Below are 20903 nucleotides of genomic sequence, written 5' to 3'. Positions count from 1 at the left end.
CTTTTATGTAGTTGTGTGTCTTGTTGCTGTTTTCTGGTATGACTATGGTAAATCAAATTTCATTTTACCTTAAATGGTACATGTGACAATAAAGGACCATTGAATCATTGAGCTTGATAACTTACCTTTGCTTCTTCAGCTATTTTCTTTTCCTCATCTACTTCTTCCACTTTTGTTTCCTCGCCTGCCTTCCTCTTCTTCTGTTTGGGGGCCATAAACCCTTGCAGAAATTTCTTTATTACACACTCCTGAAGTGTGATCACACACTCGCCCAAATCCTTCAGATCGTCCATCGCGCGCACCTAGCAAACCATACAAGATTAGCAACCAATCGGAACATGCAAATTATTTTTGCCACCTCAATTTAGCTCAACAGCAGTATTGCTTAAATGGCACAAACTTCAAATCCTCATCATATCAAACATTATGCGATGTAGTTCTCCACTGAGGTGTAAAAAGATCAACAAAGCCAAATTTGAAATTATTGCCCATACAGCTTGGCATAAAGATTTTTTTTAAACAGAAAGAGTTCTGATTAACAAATTGGTCCTGAAATGATGCCACCACAAAGGAATATTACCAATTGCCTGGCTTCAGAAATAGATCCACATGGCACTGTTCTTTGAAATAATGGGGACATAAATGTAAACATTAACTGTGCTCTTCCTTACTATTAGAAGCATTATAAAGACAATTATTTTCTTTCTTCACCTTCACCCCTGCCCACCCACCCAAAAAGCATCATTCAAAGAAAACTATTTATGAAAATGATCATAAGATGTACAGGCAGTTGACTAACCATTGCCTATACCTCCTTTGACCATTTTCATGGGAACCACTATAGAGTACTCCAATATGGGGTTATTTGATCCAAGCTCCATTTTATCCAACAAATGCAAAATAATCCAAATGCTGGAAACGGAAAATAAAAATTCAAATGCTGAACTACTCAAGTCAGGCAGCATCTGCAAAAAGAAAAAGAGAGTTAGTGGTTCAGGACTGTGACTTTCCAAATGCCTTTAACAAGAAACATTAACTTGTTTCGGTCTTTAAAGAAGCTGCCTGAACTGCTGAGAATTTCAACATTTTCTGTTAATCCCATCCTTATCCTCAGTACGATAAAATACCCCATTGATTGTTTGGCCACTCTTCTGGCTTCATGTTGATTCCCCTGTCTGTGTTTGAGGCTACTATCCTTCCCCAGTCAATTGATTAACTTTTATCTGTTCTAGGGTCATTTAAATTTTGCTAGCCCTTCTTTTCTTGTAGGATTTCTTTGTCTTAACAATTATTCAACTTTCTGCTTTTGATTCCAACAATCTTCCTGAATAATAGCTGAAACTTCTTCCAGATACAATTCTTGGAGAAGAAAAATAACTTTGACAAGGTTGATGTGTTTATTAATCTGAATTTAAAGATAAAAAATAAGTTACTTTAAAATCTGATTAAATATTTTTAACAACGTGTAAAAATACACAGTTGTGGTTTTCAAGGCCTGAATATTCATGGGTTGAGACTAGTCATTTTTATTCTTTCTTTTTGGTAGAGCAAAGAAAACATTTATTTCAACATTTAACTGGAGAGGATCCAGCAATTCTATTAGTTATAATTTGCTAGGAAACATTTCAAATGACGTTGAATGATTGATTTTTAACAGTGTGCTAACATCCATATACAATAGCTGCTGGTGTTACAAACATCGCTATGAAAGTACACAAGTATGTCTATGTGGTTACTCACCCCCTCCTCAAATTCATCACATTTGTCCATGTACCCCAGCCCTCCCTTTTGCAATCGGGTTGCCACCTCAATCAGGTCTGTTCGGAGATAGTTGAGGAGCTCCTGATGGCCATCACAGGACTTTAGGCCTAGGTTAGGTTTCCGTGCAAAGTGAAGTGAATGAAGAATATCCTGATATCTATAAATTAAAATAATAAAAAATTGCAATAAGTCAATTACAACATCAAACCATAACATGTCTTTCAAGCACACAACAGTCTCCATATGATGTCTGGATGTCAGCAGGAGCATAGAAATCCCAGAGAATCTTTCAGAATATACGTGTATTTTTAATTAAAGCAATAAAACCTAATAGGTCATATTTGAAGAATGCGACAGATCTGAGGCATAGTTCCTCACCGTTTGTGCCCTGCACTTGTTGCCTTCTGGTCTGTCACAAATGCATTTTCAGAGGCTTGATCACAAAAGTCCAAGCTCACACACCATTACCATACTATGGAGTTACTAAACTAACTGAAATGCTATCGTTCAGATAGTTTCAGAATGACCTGCCAGATGATGAGGAATACCGAAGACCTAGCCAGTCGAGTCTCTTCTGCCATTCAGAATTCCTAGTTAATTTTAGACTATCTTGTATGGCTCCCATTCCCTCAGAATTCCGTAGCAGCAAAACCAAGGCGATAACCTTGACTGTAAAGAATTGCAAAGATTTCCGAGTAAAGAAATGTATCTGTCTGAAGCTAGGCTGGCTCTATGTTTACCAGCCAGGAAAGCTTCTTCGTATATACCCCATCAATCCTTTTTGGAATTGTGTCCAAATCAATTATAAAAGCCAATCTTATTCTCCTCAAACTCCCTTGTTCTGGGAATCAATCTAGTAAGTCTATAATACATCTCCTCCAAGGCAACCACTTCCTTAAGGCAGAGACCAAATAATTTGCTCAGTTGTCCAGCCACATCTTTAATGTTCACAACTTCTAATAGGATAACATATTAAGTAACTTTTTAGTTACTTAAAATGCTACAAGTTAAAATGCACCTGCATTTTAACTTGTAGCATTTCATGACTTCGCTTCTAATCATATTAAAAATTGTATTACCATCATCTTATGGAAATTAATAACCTTCCAATTTACTGGCAAAATATATAAAATACATAGGTTGATTCTATCATTAAGCTGAAACTAAGTCTTTCTTTCAAAAACACAAAATCATTTTCTGAAAACTTTAAAGAAGTCTTATATTTCCCCCAAAAAAGACAATATGTTGGAGTAACTCAGCAGGTCAGGCAGCATCTCTGAAGAACATGGAAAAGCGACATTTCCCGTCGGGATCCTGCCAGACTCTGACCCACTGAGTTACTCCAACAGTTTCTTTGTAAACCAGCATCTCCATGTGCCTACAGCTTACCTTTTCTCAAGTCGTTCTTTTAGTGCACTTTCTCTGGCACCTTGCATATAAAGGCAGTTCATAAGTTCGTCAAGCTCCTTCTGGGTGTCACACACAAACCTATGGATATATCAAAGTCCCATTAACTGTTATTTCCAAAGGAGGAAAGTAAACATATACACATCAGAATAGTGCAAAAATACTTTAAAATAAATGGACGAATACTCCCTAGAAGAAAGCTGACAAGATTGTAAAAATCAAACAAAAAAGCACTCAAAAAGCTGCAACAAATATTCTTTTTAAAACACCTCAATCAGTCATAGAGCCTGACACATGCAGGCCTACCTCATGAAAGGTGATAGGGTGGCTTAAGAAGGTGATGGAAAAATAAAGGGGCAACTGAATGCCAAAATACAATTAAAGTTTGCTAATTAAAATGTATTAAGCAAGTAAACAATGCACAGCTGATGAGATGTAACTAAACAGCAACGGAGAAATTATAAATCCGTGTAGGAGAGTACAAGAGGAAAGTTTATTCAAAATGATCAAAGTGATCATTTCATTTAAATTGAAAACACAGAATTTAAGATTAAAACAACCAGATTTTTAACAATTTCCTGGAACTGTTTACTGTTAATCCTAAATAAATGTAAAACCTGAATGTACCATAGATTTTGTCCTTGTTTCGGCACAGTGGTTTCAAAGCAAATTTCTGCTGTGTATGAGGACCCCTGGTGGCCACCATCATTATAGCTGCTCTCAGCGATGCTGTCGTCATCATTGCCTGAAAGGTAAACATATTCCAGCGCTTCAGATGAGTGACGTTATCTACCTTAATTTTAGAACATTAATACTATTAACTCTTTACAAGATGCATCATCCTAAAATATTTCCCGTTTATCCATAATTAAAACCCTGATTATTACAAATCATAGAAGCCACTGTCCATAAGCAAATTCAATGTCAGGTACTTCAGCATGGGAACATGCAAAACAAAGGTCTTAGCACCCCCACAACAGTGTGATGTTTTTCTTTTCTTTCTTTGTCTATCCCATGACCTTCCGAAATTAGATTACCATTACACACACACACACACACCATTTTGACCCAATTCCCTCTCATCCTCTTCCCCCAAAGCAAAGAACAAGGATCATACTTTGATCTCCATTCCATGAAATAAGAGAACAGACTGAAAAATAAATACTATAAATATAGATTTAGAGAATTCAAAAAAGGTACAATTTTAAAAATGTGCCATATATTGTGTCTCTTGACCGGAAATGTCCATCTATTCATCGCAGCAATCTTCACAAATATTTAAAGCAGATAAACAGGGCTGATAAAGTCAGACAAGACAAACACAACAGGAATATTGACATGCTGAAGGTGTTGCTACCTTCTAAACATAGCACAAAAAGTAAGGAAATTTGTGTTTGGTAGATTATTTCTTTGTTGTAACAATGCTTCTTGGCAATAAATCTTATACCGTTGGAAAGCCTGTTTATTTCCCTTTTAAATGGTGCCACATTTGTAAGGAACATGCATTTGTGGGATGAGCAGCAGAGCCGAGTATGTAGGTTGCGCCCATGAAAAATCTGTCAAATCTTCTCTGCCAATGCCAAACAGCTTATTCTGCCATTGACTCTTGTTCGGTGTTGTTTGGTGGATTGGATGATTGAAGTCTGAAGAAACAAGACATATAGGCAATTTAACAATTTATTCATTTAATAAACAGGAGCCTCAGTAGCGTGTGGAAGAACCATACACAGCCACAACAGCCTGGCACCTCCTCCTCATGCTGGTCACCAGCCTGGTCACACACTGTTGTGGGATGGCATCCCATTCTTCAACCAGCATTTGTCGCAAGTCAGCCAACGTGGTTGTGTTGGTCACTCTGGCACGAACAGCATGCCCAAGCTGATCCCACAAGTGTTCAATGGGGTTGAGGTCAGGACTGCTGGCAGGCCATTCCATCCTCTCCACTCCCAAATTCTGGAGGTAGTCTCTGAGAAACCCTGCTCTGTGGGGGCGAGCATTGTCATCTTGGAGGATAGAGTTCGGTCCCAGACTGTGGAGATATGGGATTGCCACTGGTTGCAGAATCTCATCTCGATATCTCTCTGCATTGAGATTGCCTCCAATGATGACAAACCTCGTTTTTCCAGTGAGGGAGATGCCGCCCCACACCATCACACTGCCTCCACCAAAAGATGTTACTCTATCGGTGCAGCAATCAGCATAGCGTTCTCCGGGTCTTCTCCACACTTTTACCCTATGATCCAACTGCCGTAGGCAGAATCTGGACTCATCGCTGAACATAACGTTCCTCCACATGTTCAGGTTCCAGTGCACGTGTTGCCGACACCAGCGCAAACGGGCCTGACGGTGAAGGGCAGTCATGGCAGGCCTCCTGGCAGCCCTATGAGACCGGAGATCGGCTGCGTGCAGTCTGTTCCGAATTGTCTGGGCAGAGAGCCGTCGGCCATATCGTTCTGCAAACCTTGACTGCAAATCTGTAGAAGACAGCCTACGGTTCCTAAGTGCTGACAGGGTGAGGAAACGGTCTTCTTCGGGTGTCGTCTTCTTGGGACGCCCACTTCGCGGCCTGTCTCTGACATCCCCCGTTATATGGAACTTGGCCTTCACTTTGGAGATGGTACTAGGGCTCACTCCAAATAATGCCGCAACTTGGTTTTGTGGAACACCAGCTTGAAGTTGCCCTGTCGCACGGGCCCTATCCAGATCAGTCAAACGTGGCATGCCGATTCTTGGAGCAGACACCTACTGACCACTGTAGCAGGGCCCATGCTCACAGATGCTGCCAATCAGGTGCCAATCAGGCACCTGATTGTCAGCACCTGGGGGTACCAGAAGCTCAAAACAAGAGTCAATAGCAACAGCAGAATAAGCTGTTTGGCATTGGCAGAGAAGATTTGGCAAATTTTTCATGGGCGCAACCCATATACTCAGCTCTGCTGCTCATCCCACAAATGCATGTTCCTTACAAATGTGGCACCATTTAAAAGGGAAATAAACAGGCTTTCCAATGGTATAAGATTTATTGCCAAGAAGCATTGTTACAACAAAGAAATAATCTACCAAACACAAATTTCCTTACTTTTTGTGCTATGTTTATATAAAATCTGTAGTTTCACTGTTGCTCGGCTGCACCATTACTCCAAATCCACCCAGAGGTTCACACCACCAATGCTATTATTTCAAATGACTAGTTTTGTAATATTCTTTCCTCCTCTGCCTATGAAACCACCAATCATGCCAATTGGGTTTGCAGTCACAGCTGAATCCTTTCCTTGTCACACCCTCTCCATCACGAGAGCACGTGAATGGACACATCAGAGGCAGTACTGCCATGCTCTTCATGTGCGAGGCATTCTCTGATAGCTGCATTGCAGGAAAACTGCAGCGGCAGGCAACACTTACACTGGGTCTTAAACCAATCCATTAGACTTTAATCCACTTTCACAGGTCACCACCCTTTACAATCTTTCTACCTTGAAATCCCATCATCGAATGTCATTCCTTTCTCTGATATCGGTACTTCCTAAACCCTTTCTTAATTCATAAGCCTTGTCCATCCCAGGCTACTGTTGGTGTCAACTGTTATATAATGGCAGTGGGTCACATAGTCATTGTCATAAATGGCTTAATGAGAGATATAACATATCTACAGGAACAAATCCCTGCTTATGACATGGGATTCAAAAGAGAAATTGTGGGTTCACAGAAAATCTGGATGTGGAAATCTAGGAGCCTAACCCTCCCATAGTGCAGGAATTGCCCATATGAAGTATTCTGCCATGTTATCAATTATTGTTTTGCCTGCTGAATAAGCAATAGGTATTTAAGCCTAAGTGGGATTCTTAAGTAATGGTATGGATTGAAGACTTACTTTTAGAGTCTGGGTCTTCTTCATGTGTAAACTCTTCTGGAAGGTTAAAGCTGTAATCAATACTGTCATGCACCCAGCCCTTCTCTACATACAGTCCAGGTACAAGGTCAGAAAATAGCCAAAACCTGTAGAAAAAGGAATGTCAGGGTTTGTTACTGCATGATCACATCCAATCATTTGCACTATGGCAAAAATTGAACTTTAAGTAATTGTCCTTAACTTATTACAGCTGAACATACAATTAAGCACTATTACACCAGAAAGTCCTGCACAGTTTTACACACAGAAGAAACCAAAAGAGATTTCCCCAGTTGATCGAAAAACTGTATCTGTCCACGATGAGGAAAACCAATCTAATTCACCAAGTTCAAATTAACTGCGAAATAATCATTTTTTGAACAACATTTTTAGGACACCAGTACTGACTTCCGTCCAAAAAAAATTGCAATCCAGAGAAGTTGAATTGGTCCTCATACAATGTGTCAGGTGGTTGCATATCTTAGCGACTGACCATCCAACCAATGGACAATTTAACATTTTGCTGAGCTGAAAAATCTCACATTGCATCAACATAATAATATTTCCATATCAATGAAATAGCACTGGAGTGTGGATTTCTGTTCACGATTGACCAGTAATGAAACTACATACCTATTATGGTTGCGGTCTGTGCCCATTGGTGATCTATGTAGGACAAGTTTGGACTTTGCAATTCCTTCCTGGAAAGCCTTTTCAGCTGCTGCTTTTTGTTTGCGAATCTTCTCTCCCTCGACCTCTTTTTCCATCCTCTCTTTCTCCTGCTTTTCCCGTTCCTCTTTCTCCTTTTTTGCTTGCATAGCCATTTGCCGTCTGCTTTTAATGGCACTAATGAGGTCTTCACTGCCATTGACATCCACCAATAAGTCATTTACACCTTTGTCTGCCTCTAGCTTTTTATCAAATTCCCTCTTCTCTTTTTTCTTGTCACTCATTTTTACATTTTCTGGCTCTCTCTTTTTTGCCTCCATTTCCTTTTTCTTCAACTTTTCAGCCTTTTTCCGGTCGTTCTCTTCTTTTTGCATGGCTAGCCTCTCTTTCCAAAGCTCTGCAGATTTATGCTGTGAATCCTCCATGTGATCCTGAACCGAATAGGTCATCAAAATTCGATGGCAGAGTGCTGTTAAAATCTTCACTTTCTCTTCTGGGGTCAGTTCGAAAAACTCGGCAGTTTCCAGCTTATCTAGAAATTCATCTGCAACTTCATTGTCTTCAAACCCTAGAGAGTCTTTACATTCATCATTAGTTTCTGACATCTCACTTTCATTTTGTACATCAGACTTTCGCATGCAGAGCCGGACAAGCTCTGAAGCAGAGTGCAAAGTGAGGGGGATCTCAGACAGCTTCATCCCTAGTTCTCGGTAGTCTTCTGCAATTTCATCCTGTAGCAAAGTTTGAAGGAGGATCAATAGTACTCTGTTCAAATAGAGGAATCCTCCCTTTTCAGATGCCAATGCTTCCATCAAGGAAACTGCTGTGATTGGATATTGGTCATCAGGCATTAGCAGACCAGCATAACAACTGAGAAACTCAACTACCATAGCAACATCACCAAAAAGTGTGTTGGGGAGCCCTTCTGGAGTATCAACTAGCTTTAACGCAGGTAAACCCTTCCCTGTAAGAGTCTGATCTTCAAATCTCTTCTGTTTCTCCAATTTTAATTTCATTTCCTTTGCTCTCCGTTCTTTGGCCTTTTCCTTCATCTTTACCTTCAGTTCTTCACGTTTTTTCTTGTGATAATCTTCTCGCTCTTCCAGAGACATCAATGCCCATTTTCTCTTATGTTCCAACATCTCATATCTTTTCTGCACAAGGTCTCGGACTTCGTCCGGTAAACGTGCACGATCTTCAGCAGAGAGCACTTTAGCCACTCGAGTAATAAATGCAGATACTGCACCCTTTCTCTCTTCCTTTCCTTTGTTTTCTTTGAAATATCGAAGGAATTGTAAAGCCAAGGGTGGCAAGTATTTCTGAGGTTTAGTCACAGATCTTGATGCCCCTCCAACACCTTTCTGCATCTTTCCTGACTTGGAAGTACTTGATTTTGCCATTTCAAAAAGTGTCATTTGCTTCATTTTTGTTTTTGGTGTTTTCAGACCCTTTTTTGGAGATTTGTTATTCCCTGGGGTTTTCTGCCCATTAAGCAACTTATTCTTATTTTTTGACCTCTCCTTTTTGTTAATTTTATCCTTGGTTTGCAGCTTTTTAAAATTTCGGGCAGCGTTGGAGCCTTTTTTGGGAATGTGGAAATTGGTGTTCAGCTTGGTTGGAGTTACTATCTTCATGACTTCTTCCAGTTCTTGTTCTGGAGATCTTTTGGGACTATATGCCATTTCAGTACCATTCATAGCCTTTTTCACATGTACATGTCCCCATAATGTTGGGCTCAAAGGTGGACTTAAGGGAATCTTATCTTTATTTTTAATTTTCCGTTTTTTGTTTGTCTCTTTGTTTGGGTCCCCATTTCCTCTGGCCTTTTTCGGTGGTTTTCCCTCATTTGAACCAGAATTTTTTCTTTTCCCCAAATTCACAACAGGGTTATGAATCATGTACTGAAACAGATATAAGAGTACATTAGTATTCAGCAAGGATGCAAAACTGGAAATAGTACACAAAATGTCATAAATACTTCAGTGTGGTGAGCTATTTAAATATTGGTGGAATTATATATTGCTGAAAAATTGTGCAATGTTAAAATAACAGCCAGCCATTCTTCCCTTTGTGCATCCTCCACTATTCAATATGATCATGAGATCCAAAATTCACTGCCAAAGGGTTTCTTCTTATCAATGTACTTCATGGCTAGCTCTTAATTTTGAGAGCCAAGGAAAACATCACATTCAATAAGAACATATCTCATGATTTCTCACCACAAGACAGCATATTCTCTTCACATGATAATCTCACCATCCCACAAATTCCTTCATTTCCTGAGAGAGTCATATAGCACAGAAACAAGCCCTTCGGCCCAACTTGACAAGGCCAGCCACGGTGCTTACCTGAGCTACACCCATTTGCCTGCGATTGTCCCTTTTTTAAAAATGTTGGAATTTTAGATGTCTCTACCACTTCTGGTAAATTATTTCATACACCCACCATCCTGTGCGTCAGAAACCTGTCTGCCAGGTCCATATTAAATCTTTCTTCTCTCACTTAAATCTATGCTATCCAGTCTAACCTGCATACCCTGCGGAAAAGATTGACCATCTACCTTAACTAAGCCTTACGAAATCTTTAAGGTCACCCTTCAGCTTATCATGGGAAGACAATCTCAGCCTATCCAATCACTACTTATAATTCAAGTCCTCCAGTCCTAGCAACACCTTTTCTAGCTAATCATTGTGAGCTTCCTACAATACATTGAAGTGTGGTCTCACTACTGCCTTGTACAACTGTAACACGATATCCCAACATTTGTATTCAATGCCGACCAATGAAGACGAGCATGACATTTGATTTCTTCACAACCCTCTCTATCTGTATCACCATTTTCAGGGAACTGTGTATTTGTACCCCTAGATTACTGTGTACATCCTGATTTAATATCTCAAAATACATCACTTTGTACTTGGACTTAAATTCCATCGGACATTTGTTTGTCCATTTTCCCAGTTAATTTAGATCCTTATACAACTTTTTTCAGTGTCTACTACACCACCAATTTTCTATCAAGGGCAGTAGAGTGGCACAGCTGGTAGATTTGCTGCCTCACAGTGCCAGTGAACCGGGATCAAGCCTGACCTCAGGTGCTGTCTGCATGGAGTTTGCATGATTCCCCTTGACCACGTTGGTCTCCTCCGGGTGCTCCAATTTCCTCCCATATCCCGAAAGAAATGCAGGATATTTGATTAGTGGGCATCTAAATTGCTCCTCATGTGTCAGGATTGGATGAGAAAGTGGGAATGGGTGATCGATGTTGCTTTGGTGGACCAAAGGGCCTGTTTCTATGCTATATCTCTAAACTTACTTATCTTAAGATATCAAAGGTGAGAGTATTTGAAAAGCAAGAGTACCATCCCCACTACCAGTCAAGCATAATTTTCCGATGAACCTGGGTTCAGTACACAAATCAGTTTAGTACTCACTACCAATTAAAAATTATGAAAAAATGAGTCATCTTTCCCAAAACATTGTATTTTTTAAAACCTGGATATCTCTCATTTTGCTGATCACAGAAAATATACATTGTATCCTATTTTTGTTGATACAGCCTTTACCTCTATATACAGCCTTTACCTCTATATACAGCATCATGATTGGCACCTACATTGTGGGTCAATGGGCTTGTTCTTGTGCTGTACTGTTCTACATTTAATTGCTGAGTTGAGCATGAATACCATCAGATTTGGCTGGACCACATTATGTCACAAGGCATCTCTAGTACCTCTAAAACCATCCATTAAACCAGGATTTTTTAAACATGCTCTTTCAATCCCATTCTTCTGCCCCTCCACCCTTGCTTTCAACAAGACAACCTCTTGGACTTTAAGAAAAACTACAGAAAATGTTCTAATGGAAGTTCATCGACTTCAAAACATTAATGATTTCCCTCTTCACAAGTGCTGCATGTTCTGCTGAGAATTTGCCACATTAAGTCCATCCAAGCAGTTGTGGCTTTTGGGTTCATCTTACCAAATTTGGCCCACATTTTCCCCAAAGACCATTGTTTTGGTCTCCAAACAAAAAGAAAGATGCATTTCGATTTCAGGATGAGCTGGTTATTCTATAAAAAGAGATCAAATCAAATCAGCCTACACGCTTTGAAGTCGAAAAGTGAAAAATAAATAAGCTTTCAATATCTTGTCAATTTATTTCCTTGATTAGTTTTTCAATAGCTTTTGAATGCTTCTCAATTCTAAATGTTCCATGATTTGGTCATGTCTTCCTTAACTAAATATTCAATGATTTTGTCAGGCCCTCCTGAACTTGAGAACCTATTTAAAAAGATCATGAATGTTCTGCTTCTGCAAGATTGAGTAATACCAAATGTAATCTACTTCAGAAATGTCTTTGCAATCCAACAAAATGCTTATAGTTAGGGAATAATAAATTGTCCTGTGCACGGGAATTAGCAGCTGATATGAAAGTATCATTAGCCCCACTGATCAAATACAATCGGCTAACTTAACTTCCAAATGCGAATCAGAAGTTTGAGAGTTCAAAAATAAGCTGATACATCTAAATGAAATTTACATTTGTAGATTAACAATGTCATGAAGGGCCTTCCAGTGCACAACATGCACTTGGAGACTTATAACCAGTAATACATTTCTGATATTCACTGACAACATGCATCACTTTATTGTTATGGATCGTGTCTGGTCAATTAACTCAGAACAAAATAAAACAACATCTACCAATAAAAATAGGCTCATTTCCCCACAGAAGAATGGTAGCTTTAAACGATCTGACATTTTCTTAGACTTAGCTTTCTATGGCTGGAAATTAAACAGAGGCTAGACAATAAATAAATAGTAAACAGAATCTATGCCAAGTGATTTTGGCATCTTTCCTTAAGGGTGACAGCACAACTAAGGCAAAGAGCAATGTAGACAGATGTAAGGCAAAAAGATAACAGGTAGGGAAGACAGGAGAGCTAAGGGCTACCTTTCTTAGAATCCATACCACAAAGATGGTCTGAAGCTATTCGGGCCTTCATTTCCTATAATTTGTGCCTTGCTCTCCACCTTTCACAAAATGTAAAAGCAGCCTATGAAGCTGAGAAGAGAAAAAGAGAAATAAGACAGAAAATACTGGTAGTGCTCAAGTCAGCATTTTCTGCTTTATTTCAAACTTTAAAAGAGCAAGATAAACATGACAACAACATATTCCCTGACTCATGTATAATTCCACTACAAATTACAGACAATTACAAATTATTTGTAAATACCACGCACTTCCTCCATTTGTCACCATAATACTTGGCCTGAATTTTTTTTTTGTTAACACCTTGTCGTGCATCTTCTGGCATCTAATCTTTTACGGTATTTCCCATCATTTCCACATTTTTCCAAAGCAATGACAGCATTTTATTTAAATTCAGGAATGAAATCCCCCCACATTTTTTCCACCAACTGACTCAAGCCACTCATAAAGATTATTCCTGATCATAGAGAATCTTGCAATATTTTTACCCCAAATTCAAGCCATTCAAACTCTGTATTGTATTTAGCAGAGGCTACTTCAACCTTTGCAACACCCATCTTGGTCTCCGTATGCAGAAACTCTAAAAAATATGCCATATCCTTAACTTTCAAAATTTGCTGTCCATCTATTCCAATGCCTTTTCTCCCATACTAATGATGAAGCAGAAGCACTGCTGGGATAAAGATGACTGGGTTAGGAGATAAATATAGCCCTCCCACACAGAACACTTGACGCACACAGGAACGCAGAAGCGTTCTCATTAAGCTCATTCTGGAAGGTAAAATGTCAGCAGAGATTGAAAAATCAAGTAAGAAGAAGCACATTAAAAAAACAGCCAGACACACATAGCATTTCAAAGCAGTTTTTCAGCAGAAGAAAGATGTGGGATTTTATTACTACTACAAACTCAAAATATTTTCAAGAATAGAAAGACATACTCACAAACATTCTCTTCAGCAGAGGAACTTGGAGTTTTAATTAACTCCCAAGTGCTCTTAACTAAAACCATGCATTTCAATTTCCTATAATTTTGCAACCCTGCTCTTGAATCACCAGCATAAAATCAAAACCTCTCTTCTCTTAATGGCACTGAGGAACTGGCTTAGAGAGGAGAAAAAAAGACTCCACGATTGCATCAATAAACGCATATTTTATTGTCAGGTCAGCAACTGAAGTACGTGTGTGGGAGTGAATTGCGGAACTAGCGACATAAGATGAAGATGACGCCATCATATATACTGATAACATTATTACTTCTACTCAGAATTGTTTAAGGCAAAAGGAGCATGGATGCTACTTAATCTTTTTTTTAAATAAATGTACACAATTCGCATTATGCTTGAGATCCATTTTAATTTAATCTATAATTTTAATTTTCTCCACAATTTTCATTTCTTTATTTAAATTTCTTCCACCGCCTGAGTGAGCACCCATCAGGAAAGTAGAGATCAGCTGAAAAGTATTATTGATATGCATGTTGCTTCAACATGTTATTTCAACATGCAGAAGTTTCAGCATGACAAGTTTGTTCTCCTTAACAAGTGGGGAAATTTCCAATAGCAACAGCCCTCCTGCCAATCCAACTGAAGATAACTCATAGTATGATTCAGTGGCAAACAACTTTAAGCAGCTAAGCCAATGGAGGCCACAGGTATTCCCAGCCTAACGTTTTTAAACACAAAATTCAAACATTTGGGCTTTGTTATGCAAATATTAACCTGGCATACTAATTTAATTTTGCAACATAAATCCTGGACTGTTTTTCTCTGGTCTTCCCTCACAAAACAAACAACAAAACGGTAGCAATATTTTAAAAGACACAGCCATGATCACATTGAATGGCGGTGCTGGCTCGAAGGGCCGAATGGCCTACTCCTGCACCTATTGTCTATTTGTTTTACTATTTGACACATATTGTTTCTCTTCACAGCTTGCAATATTTTCCAGCGCCAGCGAATACGAACTGGAAGTTTCATTAATCAATCACTACTCTATTCCCAAACCATTTAACTAACTGTCATTGTCACACCATCATCTCACCTGAGATTATAGTCAAATTACCACAAAAACTGTTTCGATAATGAAAGAATTTAAGTTTTATCACCACACAATATCTCTTTATTTTGTTAGCGGTGATTAGCAAATTGGCATCATTAATAGCACCATAGTCCAGAGAGATCTGGCTGATTTAACATCTTACCCACTCCATTTAGAACTGAATTAGTATTTAAGAGTCCAAGATCCATTTTTTTTTTTAAATCCAAGAGGAGAATTAAAGGACACGAAAAGGATGATAGGAAAGCAGGTTGTTAATTATTGTTTGGATAAGTGCACACTTTAAGATAACTGGATTTAAATTATTTAAATTTTAGTTTTAAAATATTTTAAACCATTTTAATATCCATTACCACCAGAAGACTCTTTCTCTAGCTTTATTGGCTGTCAAAGGGAGTCCCACATGTACTACCAGTGGCTTGCTCTGCCATTACTCAGACCCCGTGTCACCACTCAGGAGGTTAGCAGGATTAATCTCATCCAAAAGACCAATGTGGCCATGTAGGGATTCCAGGTGCAATTATATGGGTGGGTCGATGATTATGTGGGTAGGGGTCAGGTGAAGGAAACAAAGTCTGGCCTACTGCTTACAGACAAATTATAAAAAGGCATACAGTTAGAAATAGCAGTGGCAAGTACTCTATTGTCAGTAGACAGTATTTAGTAAGCTTTAGTAGAAAACATGTTGGAGAATTAAACAAGAGTGTTAGCATACTCTAAACAAATTAGAGTGTATGCTGAATGAGACACATCAGACCTAGGACATTTAATATGACTACCAAGATCTTTGCATAATTTGCTTCACACATATCTCTGACTAACAGCACAGGTGAAAATACGCTAACAAACACAAGGGATAATTTAACAGTCTTGCTCCAAAAATAATCTAGTTTCTATGTGGGGTGGAATTTACATAGTAATTTATCAAGAGAATACATTTGCAAGCCATAGCCCCCTTCTCCACTTAGCTAACCATACAGAATTCTGTTCTCATAATGCAAGATCAGAAAAAGCATCAATTGACAACACTCAAAATGTTACTTCCCAATACAGGAATTGGACAAGTCATGGCTTTCCTGCTGATATCAGTGCACCAATCATAAAGTAATAACCAAACCACTTATCTTGCACATGTGAAGGGTTCAAAAAATGCAGTGATCAAATTTAGAGAACTAATATATTTCCATTTGTCAAAGCAGTAGGTACAACAATGGAGAGATACAGGTTTTGATAAATAGCAGGAACTGGATTGAAAGCCAACAAGACCAGGTAGATGAAAATCACTTCTCTCTGATGACTGTAAATGTCCTCTACTTAAATTAAGAACCCTCATGGTTGAGAACCTAAAAAATAGATCTTGGTGATTCCAGCATTCATCAAGATTAAATTGTGTTTTGGACCCACCTTCCTGTAAAATCTTTAATACAGTGGCCTCCATCATGTTTGGGACAAAGACCCATCATTTATTTATTTGCCTCTGTACTCCACAATTTGAGATTTATAATAGAAAAAAAAATCACATGTGGTTAGAGTGCACATTGTCAGATTTTATTAAAGGTTATTTTTATACATTTTGGTTTCACCATGTAGAAATTACAGCTGTGTTTATACATAGTCCCCCCATTGCAGGGCACCATGATGTTTGGGACACATGACTTCACAGGCATTTGTAATTGTCCAGGTGTGTTTAATTGCCTCCTTACTGCAGGTAAAAGAGAGTTCTCAGCACCTAGTCTTTCCTCCAGTCTTTCCATCACCTTTGGAAACATTTATTGCTGTTTATCAACATGAGGGCCAAAGTTGTGCCAATGAAAGTTAAAGAAGCCATTATGAGACTAAGATACAAGAATAAAACTGTTAAGAGACATCAGCCAAACCTTAGGCTTACCAAAATCAACTGTTTGGAACATCATTAAGAAGAAAGAGAGCACTGGTGAGCTTACGAATCGCAAAGGGTCAAGGAAGACCTCCACAGCTGATGACAGAAGAATTCTCTCCATAATAAAGAAAAATCCCCAAACACCTGCCCGACAGATCAGAAACAATCTTCAGGAGTCAGGTGTGGATTTTTCAATGACCACTGTCCGCAGAAGACTTCATGAACAGAAATACAGAGGCCACACTGCAAGATGCAAATCACTGGTTCGCCGCAAAAATAAGATGGCCAGGTTACAGTTTGCCAAGAGCTCCTTAAAAGAGCAACCACAGTTCTGGAAAAAGGTCTTGTGGATAGATGAAACGAAGATTAACATATCAGGGTGATGGCAAGAGCAAAGTATGGAAGAGAGAAGGAACTGCCCAAGATCCAAAGCATACCACCTCATCTGTGAAACACAGTGGTGGAGGTGTTATGGCCTGGGCATGTATGGCTGCTGAAGGTACTGGCTCACTTATATTCATTGATGATAAAACTGCTGATGGTGGTAGCATAATGAATTCTAAAGTGTATAGACACATCCTATCTGCTCAAGTTCAAACAAATGCCTCAAAACACATTGGCCGGCGGTTCATTCTACAGCAAGACAATGATCCCAAACATACTGCTAAAGCAACAAAGGAGTTTTTCAAAGCTAAAAAATGGTCAATTCTTGAGTGGCCAAGTCAATCACCGATCTGAACCCAATTGAGCATGCCTTTTACGTGCTGCAGAAAAAAACTGAAGGGGACTAGTCCCCAAAACAAGCATAAGCTAAAGGTGGCTGCAATACAGGCCTGGCAAAGCATCACCAGAGAAGACACCCAGCAACTGGTGATGTCCATGAATCGCAGACTTCAAGCAGTCATTGCATGCAAAGGATATGCAACAAAATACTAAACATGACTACTTTCATTTACATGACATTGCTGTGTCCCAAACATTATGGTGCCCTGAAATGGGGGGGACTATGTATAAACACTGCTGTAATACAATACAATACAATATATCTTTATTGTCATTGTACAGGGATACAACGAGATTGGGAATGCGCTTCCCATACGATGCAATAAATTAATTAAGAGGGACGGACAGAGTTGACGTGGGTAGGCGTTTCCCTTTGAGAGTGGGGAAGATTCCAACAAGGGGACATAACTTCAGAATTAAGGGACAAAAGTTTAGGGGTAACATGAGGGGTAACTTCTTTACTCAGAGGGTGGTGGCTGTGTGGAATGAGCTTCCGATGGAAGTGGTGGAGGCAGGTTCGATTTTATTATTTAAAGAGTAAATTGGATAGGTATATGGATGGGAGGGGATTGGAGGATTATGGTCTGAGAGCAGGTAGACGAGACTAGGTCAGAGAAAGTGGTCGGCGTGGACTGGTAGGGCCGAACAGGCCTGTTTCCGTGCTGTAATTGTTATATGGTTATATGGTTAATTAGCTAGTCAGTATTAATTTAAACAACCCAATGAAACAAATTGGAACAGTTTTTAAACAGAATAAAGTGCAAGTAGATCTGTGCCGGTTCAATTTCTACATGGTGAAACCAAAATGTATAGAAATGGCCTTTATTAAAATCTGACAATGTGCACTTTAACCAGATGTGATATTTTCTATTACAAATCTTAAATTGTGGAGTACGGAGGCAAATAAATAAATGATGGGTCTTTGTCCCAAACATTATGGAGGGCACTGTATTTTCAAAAAATGACCTACCTTAGCTGTGACAACTTAGAAAAAAATTTGCAACTATAGTTCTCTCAGATACAGAATTCCAAAGATTCACACCTCCATCAAAGTAAACTCTTCCTGATTTCAGTCTTAATTGAGGCCGAAATTCTGATCTTTGGTTCTAGATTTGGCCTTTAGAAATAACATTCTTCCAGTATATACCGTTTAAGCTCCCAAGACTCACATTTCAAGTTAAATATTTTTAAAATACACGTTTTAAACTGAGGCGCTTTGAAATTTCATCAGTCAGAAGGTTGTGAACTCTCTGCCCAGAGTTGGTGGATCATTTTCTTACGTTTAGGATGGAGATGCATCAATATTTCAAGGTTTTAAGGAAATGAGTGTTTTGGGGAGCTGGCACGAGAGAATTTGAGGCAAGCATAGATCATATTGAATGGCAGGGCAGGTTTAAAGGACCTATTTTGCTTCTATTTTCCAGTGTTCTTGCAAAATCACTTCATTTTTCTAAAATCCACCAATTCTGCTCAATGCTTCGCAAAAGCCTTATCCCAGGTATTCAACCTTTGCTGGTTACAAGGAACTGCAGATGCTGATAGCAGAACTACAAGACAGAGAGGGCACACGGATGAGAGATCCTTCTTTGACAGCAAGGGGGGGGAAACAATGCATGTTAAAGAACAAGGAGCCCATATGAACATACCAAATTTGTAGCAAGATTTTAGTAGTCATATATACTCCCCTCATTTACACTTCCTGCATGCTAACTTTCTGACATCTGATTTCTTTGATGGGAGAAAGGTCTTAAAACAATTCAGACACAAAATGGACATTAAATTTCAATTAAGATTAGATATGAAATATGCTGTGCTCAAGTATTTTGTTGCGAAAGAACAAGGAGCCATACTCTGGATCGATCTGCCTGCTGCACGTCTGAATTGGGAACGAACAAAAAAAAACATTTTGCACAACAATAGACACGAGCATTCCAAGCAAAAATTCACCCATTTAAGTTTCTGAGAAATAAAAGGTTCTTACCTTGTGTGGAGAGAGCAGGAAGTCACTGAATTTACTGGGCAGAGAATATTGCTCCACAAGCTTGTCTTCTACCACCCAGGGTGCATTTTCACCCATCCCCATTCGCATCGAGTTATGCCTGATGAAATATCGCAAGATTTCCTTGTTTGGTGGCCGCTCCGAGCGGATGAGACTTTCAGTTGGAACATTACTTATTATCTAGAGTGCCAAAAAAGAACATTTGATTTATTAAAGTCTACACAAGAGGGTTTATAGAATGCAAAGTGCAGATTTGCACCTGTTGGTCACCATAGACTATAGGTGCAGGAGTAGGCCATTCGGCCCTTTAAGCCAGCACCGCCATTCAATGTGATCATGGCTGATCATTCTCAATCAATACCCTGTTCCTCCCTTCTTCCCATACCCCCTGACTCCGCTATCCTTAAGAGCTCTATCTAGCTCTCTCTTGAATGCATTCAGAGCATTGGCCTCCACTGCCTTCTGAGGCAGAGAATGCCACAGATTTACAACTCTCTGACTGAAAAGGTTTTTCATCATCTCTGTTCTAAATGGCCTACCCCTTATTCTTAAACTGTGGCCCCTGGTTCTGGACTCACCCAAAATTGGGAACATGTTTCCTGCCTCTAACGTGTCCAACCCCTTAATAGTCTTATATGTTTCGATAAGATCCCCTCTCATCTTCTAAATTCCAGTGTATACAAGCCTAGTCGCTCCAGTCTTTCAACATATGACAGTCCCGCCATTCAGGGAATTAACCAAGTAAACCTACGCTGCATGCCCTCAATAGCAAGAATATACTTCCTCAAATTTGGAGACTAAAACTTCACACAGTACTCCAGGTGTGGTCTCACTAGGGCCCTGTACAACTGCAGAAGGACCTCTTTGCTCCTATACTCAACTCCTCTTGTTATGAAGGCCAACATTCCATTGGCTTTCTTCACTGCCTGCTGTACCTGCATGCTTCCTTTCAGTGACTGATGCACTAGGACACCCAGATCACGTTGTACGTCCCCTTTTCCTAACTTGACACCATTCAGATAATAATCTACCTTCCTATTCTTACCACCAAAGTGGATAACCTTACACTTATCCACATTAAACTGCATCTGCCATGCATCCGCCCACTCACGCAACCTGTCCAAGTCACCCTGTAACCTCATAGCATCTTCCTCACAGTTCACACTACCACCCAGCTTTGTATCATCTGCAAATGTGCTAATGGTACTTTTAATCCCTTCATCCAAGTCATTAATGTATATTGTAAATAGCTGCGGTACCCCACTAGTTACTGCCTGCCATTTTGAAAGGGACCCATTTATTCCCACTCTTTGCTTTCTGTCTGTCAACCAATTTTCTATCCATGTCAGTACCCTACCTCCAATACCATGTGCTCTAATTTTGCCCACTAATCTCCTATGTGGAACCTTGTCAAAGGCTTTCTGAAAGTCAAGGTACACCACATCCACCGGCTCTCCCCTGTCAGT

The 20903-nt window shown here is 39.4% G+C and overlaps 1 protein-coding gene across 5 annotated transcripts in view; it reads right to left on the bottom strand.

Annotated features, from left to right (window-relative positions):
- baz1b (bromodomain adjacent to zinc finger domain, 1B) overlaps window positions 1–20903 on the bottom strand; it is a 60668-nt gene that overhangs the window by 23102 nt on the left and 16663 nt on the right. For 2 of the 5 annotated variants that reach the window (XM_078421959.1, XM_078421960.1), the window contains exons 6-12: window positions 19420–19617; window positions 7691–9627; window positions 7040–7164; window positions 3796–3913; window positions 3151–3249; window positions 1741–1918; window positions 126–302 (exon numbers count right to left, since the gene is read on the bottom strand). In XM_078421959.1, coding sequence (XP_078278085.1) covers window positions 126–302; window positions 1741–1918; window positions 3151–3249; window positions 3796–3913; window positions 7040–7164; window positions 7691–9627; window positions 19420–19617 — 2832 coding nt within the window. Of the gene's footprint in view, window positions 1–125; window positions 303–1740; window positions 1919–3150; window positions 3250–3795; window positions 3914–7039; window positions 7165–7690; window positions 9628–12682; window positions 12794–13659; window positions 13802–19419; window positions 19618–20903 lie in introns of those variants that run through there. The other 3 variants (XM_078421962.1, XM_078421961.1, XM_078421963.1) reach the window with 3 other exon arrangements.

This window comes from Rhinoraja longicauda, chromosome 26, assembly GCF_053455715.1.
Source record: "Rhinoraja longicauda isolate Sanriku21f chromosome 26, sRhiLon1.1, whole genome shotgun sequence".
Classification (NCBI taxonomy): domain Eukaryota; kingdom Metazoa; phylum Chordata; class Chondrichthyes; order Rajiformes; family Arhynchobatidae; genus Rhinoraja; species Rhinoraja longicauda.
Note: the sequence above shows the minus strand (reverse complement) of the source record. Positions and strands in the feature narration are given on the sequence as shown.